The 11673-nt window shown below is 48.7% G+C and overlaps 1 protein-coding gene across 1 annotated transcript; it reads right to left on the reverse strand.

Moving 5' to 3' along the window:
* Window positions 1-543: 543 nt before the first annotated feature.
* On the reverse strand, window positions 544-4330 carry LOC123074776 (homeobox-leucine zipper protein ROC9-like). Its single transcript, XM_044497528.1, has 10 exons — window positions 4159-4330; window positions 3798-4051; window positions 3302-3419; window positions 2952-3158; window positions 2458-2856; window positions 2267-2371; window positions 1961-2173; window positions 1652-1826; window positions 1282-1553; window positions 544-1195 (listed from the first exon to the last, which is right to left on the reverse strand). The coding sequence occupies exons 1-10, from the start codon at window positions 4219-4221 to the stop codon at window positions 725-727; spliced, it is 2277 nt and encodes a 758-aa protein (XP_044353463.1). The 5' UTR covers window positions 4222-4330; the 3' UTR covers window positions 544-724.
* Window positions 4331-11673: the final 7343 nt, after the last annotated feature.

An 11673-nucleotide genomic window follows, 5' to 3' on the forward strand; every position in this document is an offset into this window, starting at 1 on the left:
AGGCCGACATGCGGGGCCGCGGCAGACACCAAGGGGATGCCGGCGTGTCCGCTTCGCGTCCGCGCCGACCCATTTCAGGTGCAATTTTGAGCCTGAAATGGGTCCGCGCGGACGCGAAGCGGACGGTTTTTGAGAATGGGTCGGCGCGTTGGGCCAGTGCTTTTGTCCGTGGCGACCCAAACAAACATGGGTGGACGAAATGGATCGCCCGTTAGAGTTGCTCTTAGCCCTTTCTTTAAGCGACAAGATTAGTCTAACCCAACTTGCAAAGTTCAACAAATAAAAAACTGGCCCAACTTGCAACAAATTATGGTGTCACGCTCTGGTGTGTGAAACAGCCGTTGGATGGCAACGGGAGGTCGCTCTTTTCTGGGGTGAGTGAGACGTCATGCAATCCAGATACCTGGATCGGTCTTTCCATATTTTTGCGTTCCGCCGTGGATAGGAACAAGCTTGCTCTACCAACAACCAAGATTGATTCTGATAAAGAGAAAAACAACCAAGATTGGTTAAAAAAACAAGGTCTATCCTCAAGCACGACTGAACTTTCGTATATGATTATACACGTCCCAATTGTACGAACCACAACATCCATTTAGCTGTACAGTATCTTCCAGAGGGTACTATTTTATCCTGTAAACGTCCTGTCCAGCATGTACAATATTTTTTTTCCGAACTGGAGGCAAATGATGCATGTACAACGTTTGTAGCGTTGCTCCAACGGTTAGCGGTCTTGGCACCCCAAGGCTTTTTTTACGCGACGCAGCGTGCACGACGCCAGGCTCGTCACGGTCTCCGCCGACTCCGGCGAGAGCGCGGCCGCCGGCGACGAGCTGGCCAGCACCTGGAACGCGACGGTGACGAGCGACCCCGCCGCCGCCCCGTCTTCCCTCCTGGACCTGATCACCGCGGGCCTGGCCTCCAGCCCGTCCGGCACGACCGCGAAGCCGCACGGCAGGAGGGCCACGCCGCTTGAGTCGTGCCCGCTGATGACCGGCTGCAGGACGGCGGCGTCGACCGGCGCGTACGCGACGATCGACTCGCACGGGCTGGTGCAGCTGTCCTGCACGACCCACTCGCCGCCCTGTCCGTCGGCTCTGGAACTGACGTAGGCGGTGACGCAGTTGCAACGGTCCTTCCCCTTGGTCAGGTTCACGCGACATTGCACGGCTCGTCCGGCCAGCGTGACATCCCACTGCAACAGTTTGATGGGTGGTCGGTTATGCACACATCCTTTCTAGAGCTTTGCAACAGAAGATGAGAACGGCGGGTGCACATTACCTCGGGCCGGCGTGATTCGTCCCTCAGGAAATCCAGGAGGGCCGTCGGGCTGACGGGGAGCCACGTGGACAGCACGGCGCAGGCGATCAGCCCCTGCGGCTCGCCGGGGTCGCCGGCGTTCGTCCGGGAGGTCAGCCGGACGTCGCCGGCGCCGGCTCTCGGCGCCCTGCTCCACGCCAGGCCACGCGACCCGCCCATGACGCGGCAGAGGCTCGAGGTCATTCGGTGCGCCAGCTTCAGGACGCTCCTCCTCCCTGCCAGTGTGGAGACCCCTGTGCACACACAACACAAGAGCATGGAGTACTAAATTAAGATGACCGGCAATCGTGCATCGTGCGCTGAGATTCATGATCAGCGGCGGCGGGCTTACCGCTGTTGTCCCTCGTCGGCACGTTGGTCGCCACCCAGAAGACCATCCTCTCGCACTGGAGCTGGAGCGTCGCCACCCAGCGCCTCGCGCCGAACGCCAGGCCGCTCGCGGTCACCGCCCTGTACATGGACGGGACCGCGCACTCGCGGCATCTCGTGTGCTCCATCCATGTCACCTGATCAATTTGCATGGCAGACAACAAAATGGAATAATTACATTTACATTACACGGCGCAGCCTGCCCGACACAACCGTTAACTTTGTGGGAAATTAGTAGTCCTTTTATATCATATTCTTGCTGCATTCGTACCCTGGAATGGCCGTTTGCCTGCTCTTCGATGATGCATCCCGAGGGATTCTTCCAGCACGTGAGCAGCGGCGACGTGCCGACGTCGGCTTCAGCCTTGTCGAAGGACACGTCGACGATGACCCATTTTTCCGCGGCCAGCTTCTTGCAGTAGCGGGCGAAGTAGAACTCCCTTGTGGGTATCATTGGTGTCAGCATCTGGACCTCTGCAAACATCTGAAAAACCAACAGGACACAACCGAAGCAGAGCTTAGCCCCATGGCTGATCCCATCAGAACCAGAGGAAACTGACGTATGTAGTTGGGCTACCAGCTGCACCACGCCGTCGTGTCCATCGTCGTCGTCGCGGGTGCGGATCACGTCCAACGTCGATGCCTTCGAGATCATGGAAGGGAAGAGCTCTTTCCATTGGTTCTGCACAGGTTTTCAGAGACACTGTCAGCATCCTGCGCACGCTCACGTGCGTGAAGAACGAAAGATAGGTGGCAACTGGCACGTACCACATCCATGAAAGCATACACAAGCTTCGTCGCGTCAAGGTAAACCAGCCCGGTTTCACGTGACGCCTCGACCGACCAGCCGGCCCGCCGATCGCCGGGGCCGTCGTCGCGCCGGAACAGGCGCACGTACTCGTCGTAGTTGAGAATGTCTCGGCCGGTCTCGACGCTCCGCACCCAGAGAGGCTCACCGGAGGAACACATCGTCTTCAGCTCTTCCAGCGCGCGGCCGGCCAGCCCCAGGACGCTCTGCCTGTCACGGCCAGCCAAGCCGCCGCCGTAAACTTCAAACGGGCTCCGGTTGCTGCTCATCTGGGCGGTGGCCGCGGAGAACGGCGGCGAGGCAGGGGAGGCGGCGCCGTCGGCCGCGGCTGTGCCTAGCGCCCGCCGCAGCTTCTCTACCTGAAATGGGTTCCACTTCCACAGCATCAGTTTCTGATTGGCACCAGCAGATCGCACGCGACCGAAGGCTGCGTTGGCGGGGCAGCGGCATGAACCTCGGCTCTGAGCTTGGCGTTCTCCAGCTGCAGCAGCTGTTCTTGGTTGGCTGCGGCGGCGTCGAAGCCATCGGTCGAGGCTGCTGCGGCGCCGCAGCTTGGGCAGCGTGAGGGTCCCTTGGCAAGCTGTCTCATGGCGCGGTTCTCCTTCTGGAGATTCTCCAGCTCGGACTTGAGCAGCGAGTTCTCGTGCCGCTCCTGAGTCGCCTGATCGAACACACTAATCGTGTTGTGTGAGATCAAATTACTAGAACCCCTAGTAATTAAGGTAACAATAATCCGCATGTGACTCAAAAAGAAAAGAAAAGAAAACAGTGATCCGCATGCATGCTTGATGATGGTGATTAAACCTTGATCTGAGTTCGTCGGTTCTGAAACCAGAACTTGACTTGGCGTGGAGACAGTCCTAGCTGCTTGCTGAGCTGCTGCCGCTGCTTTTCGTCTGGATGTGGCGACTCTTTGAATACCCTGTCAGCCACCAAAAACAATCTCAGCATGGAAAGAGTGTAATTTTTTTAAAGCAACTACTGTGGTATCACGGCTGCTTATAGAATTCAAAATGGAGATTTTGTTTTCTGTTTCTGCAAAAGTTTCAAAATATTTCTAGCTTCCAGGGAAACAAAAGTTTAACATGTCATGCTTTATGGGCTAGGCCCTGTGTGGCCCATGTGCCTTGATCAGCCACTTGTTCCACCTCCGGCAGGGGCCGGCCCTATGGGCGCACACGCTTGAAAGAAATTCTCATGCCCTGCGTGATCACTGCAAGTCTGCAATGCACTGACGAGAAATCGGACTGAATTCTCCAAAGTAGTGGGCATCGCTGTGCTTAGGCTAGGGGAAACTTACGCTTCCATAACCCTAACTTGTTCAGAGGTGTGCCTGTGGTAGCTCTTCCTGCTCCTCTTCTTCCTTTTACCGCCATCGGCATGGCCTTCTTCTTCTTCCCCGGAGCCGTCGCCGGACTGGCTGCCGGCCGGCCCCGTGTTCTCGCTGCTTACATCCACCTCCCCACCTGGTGGCCCGCTTCTTACCCCGACACTCCCCTCCTCGCCTTCTTCCACTTCGTCTCCGCTCGGCGCCTTCCTGGCGAACGCACCTGCCTGCACCCACAGCATCGGAAGACGAACTCGATCATTAACTAAGCAAAGATAGAATTAGGTCCATGCTTGATCTGCGAGAGAGGAATGGATCGATCGGTGTGACGGACAAGCGAGAGGGAGAGCGTCGGGGCTGCGAAGAAGTCCTTGGTGCGCGGCCGGCTGCTCCCCATGCTATCGATCTCTCTCCGTGAAGGCCCAAGCTAGCAGGAGAAACAACTGATACCTTAGCTTTTGTGGGGATGGGAAGGGCAATGGCCGGTCGGCATAAGGAGGAAGGGAACAAAGAAGTTACGCGAGAGACCATGGAGCTCCGGGACAACTAACTGCTGCGTATATACCGCAGGGAGTGATGAGGCGGATCGGAGGAGTCAGACGGAGCGGGGCGCGCGGGCGGTTAGCTAGGGATTGAATGGTAGTTATGCGCGCAGGGTCGTCCGTGCATCGGACGGTGCGTCTTGATGAAGAAACAAGAATGCGTGGGTTGATTGATCGATGCTGATGCATGCTAGCTCGTTGTTAATTTGGCAAATCTTGTGGCCACAGCATGCTGATCGCCAGGCCTCCTGTTTCTGGACATGCCCCTACCCACCCGGAGGAATGCCGCGCCTCCCAAGCTGTCCCACTGACACGCACTTTGTCTACTGAGCCTGTCGACTTTAGTCATGGTACTCCACTCCTACGAATACGATCTTGCAGCTGGTCAGCTGGAGATCAAATGTGGGATGTAATTTCCTGCCATCGCAAGACTTCAGTTTCCCGAGCACTCTCAACAAATATGCTCTCTGAACGTGTGTGTTTCTCCTTGATGTTCAGCATCACGCTGAATTTTAATTTACTGCTGCATGCGTGCACAAGTGCAGAACTCAAACATGCATAATTTACTACGACCCGGCCTGTTTACAGAGCAATGGACATGCATGGTTGGGAAAACCTCTGACGAGTTGGCGATACCCAAATTATTGTTCAATTGCATTTCTGGTACTACTTGTATATATATATCCAGTGGCGCTTTTGACTATGCATGTCGCCTACTTCTCTTGAGAAATGACAAAGATGTTGCTGCCATGGATGACTGCCTTTCTTCCCCTTGTGATCACCTGGAGCAATGTTAGGCCCTTTTTCGATTCAAAATATTTTCATAGGGCTCTTTTTTCCGATTCAACAATGGTTTGGCTACACACGTAATTAAGCTTGATGCACATACACCTGGGGACTAGTAGTAGAATCCGTAAGCGTTTCTGAGATGGAAGCCATGACCGTGTCTGATAAGAGGTCGCGCGCGCGTACTAGTCGATGTCCTGATCCGCGGCCGCGTCTCGGTCTCTTCTTCGACGACTCTTCTATATACATACATACATACAGTACCGAGCGATCGCCAAATCCAGAGTTTGATCGAAGAGCACACACGCGATCGACGACCTACCCAACAACTGCACGCACATCACATACCCCCCTAACCCTAAACCCACCTTCCGTCGCGATGAGGAGCCCCCCAACGGCCGTCCTGGCGGTGGCAGCGCTGCTGCTGCTGCTGCTGGTATCCCTGGCGGCGGCGGTGGCAAACACGACGGACAGGGAGTTGCACCGTCGGGTCTTGGCGGAGTTTAAGGCTGGGCACGGCAAGAAAATGAGCGAGAAGTAGACTCGGCGGGTGTTTGCCGAGTGGAAGGCCAAGCACGGCAGGAAGTACAGCTCCGCTCGCGAGGAGGATCGCCGTTACGCTATCTTCAAGGAGGGCCTTCGCGAGGCCGATCTGCACAAGGCCGCCTTCGGCCCCGACGCAGTTTTCGGCATCAACATGTTCAGCGACTACACCGATGAGGAGTGGAGAACCCTGAGCCAGGGATATGAGCCATATATACCAAGAGAAGAACCTCATCCGAATATGCTTCCAATCTATATCAGTGATGATGGTAGGATATGTGTTCGCTGATTGTAAAATGTTCTACTAGACTTCTTTATAAGTTCTTACATTGTTTTCATCACAAATTGTTGGGTAATCTGCATAGTTGTGTGATCCCATCGTTGACTGAACTGCACCATGGAAGTCAATCGATAGACTTCATTTGTTTTTAAGCCATTGATGGCAAAAATCTTGAATTGATATGACTTCATTAGATAAGTCTTGCTAGTTACATGGCCACCACGGAACAAAACCAATGCCCTATAGCCTCTAGGTAGCACCATTACTGGAGAGAAGAAACACGGATCGGAGGAGGCCGACGGACGGAGCGGGCGGTTTGAATGGTAGTTATGCACGCAGGGTCGTCCGTGCATGCAATGCAATGCAACGGACGGTGCGTCTTGATGAAGAAACAAGAATGCGTGAGTTGATTGATCGATGCTGATGCTGATCGCGGCCTCCTGTTTCTGGACATGCCCCTACCCACCCGGAGGAATACCGCGCCTCCCAAGCTGTCCCACCGACACACACTTTGTCTACTGAGCCCGTCGACTTTCGTCGTGGCACTCTACTTCCTACGTAATACGACGATACCCTATTTTGCTCTCTCGTAAGCTTCTGGGGAACAAACTCCCGGATAAGCATGCGTGCTTTTATCTCTGCAACTAAGTGCCCATACGCCAACCTGCTTAGTCTAGAATCGGAAAGACATGACAATGCTTCAGAAGAGTCGGACTGAACAACAATAGAACCCTCTGAGTGCTGGATTGCCAAAGTCATGCCCTGCATCAGTGCGTGAATCTTCGCCTCCAAAGCATCATTGCAATTAAAAATATACCGGTAAGCGGCAAACACCACACTGCCATCATTACGACGCAGAATCATACCTGCTGATGCAGCTCCGTCCGTCGGTGAATAAGAACCGTCCATCGAAAGAGCAAGTTTATTCTCTGCTGGAGCAGGCCAAGCAGTAGCAGGCTGCTCCCTCCACTAGTAGAAAACAGGGCTCTGGTTCGGCCAGAAAAGAGCATTAATCCCGGTTGCATTACGAACCGGGACTAATGTGAGCATTAGTCCCGGTTCGAGCGGCTAGGGCACCGTACGGGCATTAGTCCTGGTTCAAATGGGACCTTTAGTCCCGGTTGGTGCCACAAACCGGGACTAAAGGGTGCGATGCCCATTAGTACCGGTTCGTGGCACCAACCGGTACTAAAAGTTAGACCTTTAGTCCCGGTTCGAGCCACCAACCGGTACTAATGGGGTTTGAGGCATTAGTAGCGGTTCATGGCACGAACCGGTACTAAAGGTCCCATTTTTCAAAAACACACACCCCCTTGATCGCCTTTTCAGTTTTGTAAAAAGCAAAAGAAAATAATAAAAACTTCAAAAATTAAAATCCTTCCAGATGTAGTTATGTTACTACATGTACTAGTTAGGAAAATTTAAAAACTTAAATTTGGACATGTTTTGCAAAAAGTGTAGGGAAAATATAAAACGGCTATAACCTTTGCATACGATGTCAGAAAAAAAATGTATAATATATCAAAATGTTGAGCACGAAAATCCGCATCCGATTTTGACCGCCTATGGCCTGTTTGCAAATTTTTAGAATCCTCAAATTCTAAAAGGAAAAAAAGTTATGCTCAAATTTTGTTTTTTTTGAATTTTTGTTAAATCTGGTCAAACTATGGTCAAACTACTTATTCAAGAAGTATTAGTGTTACTAAATAATTATTCAAGAATATTAGTGTTACTAAATAATTATTTCAGTTTTTTTTGAATTTTGGTCAAATCTGGTCAAACTATGGTCAAACAATGGTCAAACTAATTATTCAAAAAATATTAGTGTTACTAAATAATTATTTTAGTTTTTTTTGAATTTTGGTCAAATCTGATCAAACTATGGTCAAACTACTTATTCAAGAAATATTAGTGTTACTAAATAATTATTGTTTTTTAGAACAATAGTTTCAAACTCAAACAGTGAAATGTGTGACTTCATGTTCAAGCTAAATTTCTGAGGGTTAATAGGATTGACATCTTAGTATTGTCAGAAAAACAACAAGTGCAGACTTGGAAACGAGGGAGAATAGAACCCGGAAGTTAAGCCTGCTCAGGCTGGAGTAGTGAGAGGATGGGTGACCGTCCGGAAAGTTAGATGATTTGGAATGATGAGGGGTGATTAGAGATTAGAGGTTAAATTGAGCAGTGATGAGGGGTGATTAGAGATTAGAGGTTAAAATAATTTAGAATTTTGAAAATAAAAAAAAAATTCAAAAAAAAATCATAAAATTTCGTTTAGTCCCGGTTCGTGTAAGAACCGGGACTACCCTTATGAACCGGGACTAAAGGCCCTTTTTCTACTAGTGCTCAGGCATTTTTCCTTTAATGATTTCATCGACTCTGTAATACTTAGTTTGAGTAATTGATTGCATGTAACTCTCAAAAAACAACGATGGTGCCTCAATGGTCGGAATTTCCTTTCCGTGCACAGCGTCCGACCGCAATTGCCACACACGCCAAGTCAACATTAGGACGTTGTTGCGTTCCACTTCAGAACATGCAGCCAGTACATTCAATAGCCAATCATCACCAGAATTAACAAGGATTGAATTACCAGGTAATACCCAACACTCACGCATACGATTCCATAAACGCGCAGCATGATCACAAGTCACCAAAGCATGCAAAGAATCCTCCACCATAGAGCCACACAAGGGGCATAGGTCTGTACGTGAGATGTGCCTACGTAGTTTGCATTTATTTGTAGCTAGAGCACCTGCAATTGATTTCCAAGCAGAGATCTTCATCTTTTGTGGAACAGAATAATTCCAAACTGAACGCCATATTGGTCTAGCACCATCAGGGTGGGTAATAGATGCCCCACCGCCAAACACCTCATCATGCACACTTGTTGCCAACCTATAGGCACTTTTCACCGAGAAAATCCCGCTCTTCTCTGGGAACCAAGCAAAGAAATCTTCCCTGTTCCTTGGGGAAGTCCGGATTTTGACAATCTCATGAATATCCATATTCCAAAAATGGTCATTAAGACGTTGCAGATTCCACGCTCCGTGTTCATCCAAGAAGTCGGACACCTTGTTAAACCGACAATTCCGCTTCGGCGTAATGGGGCGGAAGCCAGGGCCGCGCGGGATCCATGGGTCACGCCACACTCTGATACTCGATCCGTCACCCACTCTCCAAATAATACCATGTTTAACAAGGTCAAAACCATGCTCGATTCCCCTCCATACCGCCGAAGTGTTACCTGAGAACATAGTGTCCAAAATATTTCCATGTGGGTAGTACTTTGCCCGAAGTAGCCTCACACATAAACTGTCAGGACTGTTAATCAATCTCCAGGTCTGCTTTGCCAGCAAAGCTTGGTTAAAGGCTCTCATATCACGAAATCCAATACCACCTCTAGCCTTTGGCAGCATCATCTTATCCGAGCTTAACCAAGCCATCTTCCTCTTTCCTTTTTCAACGCCCCACCAATACTGCCGCATCATCCGTGTAAGATCATCACAGACAGATGCTGGTAATTAGAACACACTCATAAGATATGTCGGTATTTCCTGTGCCACAACCTTAATTAATAGCTCCTTACTCCCAGAGACATGTAACGCTCACTCCAGGCAATGAGGCGCTTACGTAGATGTTCTTGAACATATTCAAATTTTCCTTTATGCATTCTTCCATCAGGAACCGGAAGACCCAAATACTTAGGCTCAAAGACCACCTGCGAAATTCCCAGAACATTTTTACCTCATCCGCAACAGCTTCCTGACAATTACCAGAAAAAAGGATGGAACACTTGTCGAGATTAATGAGTTGACCCGTCGCCGGCGCATAGATGTTCAACAAACCCTTCACAATATTTGCTTGTTGACTAGAAGCTCGGAAAAATAACATGGAATCATCCGCAAACAATAGGTGAGAAATCACCGGGGCATTCCGGCAAATTTTGGCCCCCTCTAGTCCCTCCTCGACAACTGATTTGTTGATCAGAGCAGAAAGCACATCAGCAAAAAATAAAAATAAAAAACGGGGACAAAGGGTCACCTTAATGCAACCCACGTGTTGGAGAAAAAGATTGTAACAATTTTCCATTAAACTTCGCCGAGCACTTAACCGACGTCACGCAAGCCATAACACAGAAATCCATAGTGACGAAAAACCCCACTTCTGAAGTGTTTTTTCCAGAAAATCCCAATCCACACGATCATACGCCTTGGACAGGTCCAATTTATAAGCACAAACAGCCGGAGAGTTTACGTTTAGTGATTGGATATAGTGAATACACTCAAAGGCAATAACTGAATTATCTGTAATAAGTCTGCCAGGAATAAAAGCACTCTGGTTCTACGATATAATATCCGTGAGAATAGGCTGCAACTGGTTAACCAAGCACTTAGATACAATCTTATACATCATGTTACATAAGCTTATTGGTCTGAATTTTAATTTACTCCTAATTCATGCGGGTGCACAAGTGTAGAGCTCAAACATGCATTAATTTACTACCCGGCCTGTTTACAGAACAATGGACATGCAACATGGTTGGGCAAACCTCTCACCAGTTGGCGATGCCTAGATTAATGTTCATTGCACTTCTGGTACTACTTGTATCGAGTGGCGCTTTTGACTATGCATATCGCCCATACTTCTCTTGATAAATACTCCCTCCGTTCCAAAATAGATGACTCAACTTTGTACTAAAGTTAGTACAAAGTTGAGTCATCTATTTTGGAACGGAGGGAGTAACAACGATGTTGCTGACGTGCATGACTGCCTTTCTTCTTCTCGTGATCGGAGCAATGTGTTGCCCTTTCTGATTCAAACGATTTTCATAGGAAACTTAAGGCCCTTCCCAATGCTCCATCTTGTACAGGTGCTAAAGTTGCCAACTAAGCAAAAAATCTGATGTGGCATGCTAGTTAAGAAGAGAGAGAGAAAGAGAGAGAGAGAGAGAGAGTAGTATGGTGATCCCAGGAAGAAACGGTGCTAAGCATGTGTACCTAGGTGGAACCACAATTCTGAGTCTACAACTAATTAAATGCATGAAGCTTAGCACCTATGCATTGGAGACTTGAATTGCTAAGGCATTTAATATACTTAGCACCTCATCTAAACACCTTTGCATTGGAGGAGGTCTTAGGGAATGGAAATCCAATGTTGGTTGTCTGATTTGTAGTTAATTCTATAGAAAAATTCCCTAAGGATTTATTTGTACTACATTTTTTAGAATAGTTCCACATACAATTACCTCTTTGATTTGCAGGATTCTAAAATATAGGAATATAAAAACACATGATTGGAGTGTCATGACTTTTTCCAGGTGATACTACATGAATGAATTGATATCATATTGTGTTATTGTGTATAGAAAAAAACATAGGTTTCCTTTTAAGAGGTTGGAGTGGTTGGAAGCCTTCATACGAGTTCTACTGTAAATCCCCCTGCAAAAAAAAGAGTTCTACTGTAAATGAATCCTACGGAGAAATTGATATTGTTTGCAATCATAAGAATCATACAACCTGCGGAAAATTATTTCCTAAGGGTTATAATTTTTCAGATATCATTTGGAAATCCTTTGAATCAAAGACGACCCTCTTGAAAAGATTCTTTGTTTCCATCATGATTTAATCAAATAAAATTAGGGGCAATAAAATCCTTTATGAATTTAATCAAATAAAGTTTGGCGCGAATACAA

Source organism: Triticum aestivum, chromosome 3D (assembly GCF_018294505.1).
Source record: "Triticum aestivum cultivar Chinese Spring chromosome 3D, IWGSC CS RefSeq v2.1, whole genome shotgun sequence".
Classification (NCBI taxonomy): domain Eukaryota; kingdom Viridiplantae; phylum Streptophyta; class Magnoliopsida; order Poales; family Poaceae; genus Triticum; species Triticum aestivum.

Excerpts from the sequence above, each read along its gene's own strand:
- LOC123074776 (XM_044497528.1), bottom strand. The coding sequence starts at position 4,221 with ATGGGGAGCAGCCGGCCGCGCACCAAGGACTTCTTCGCAGCCCCGACG. Across the intron at positions 3,159-3,301 it reads ACCGACGAACTCAGATCAAG|GCGACTCAGGAGCGGCACGA; the intron begins GTTTAATCACCA and ends GTGTTCGATCAG. Across the intron at positions 1,827-1,960 it reads AGGCAAACGGCCATTCCAGG|GTGACATGGATGGAGCACAC; the intron begins GTACGAATGCAG and ends CAAATTGATCAG.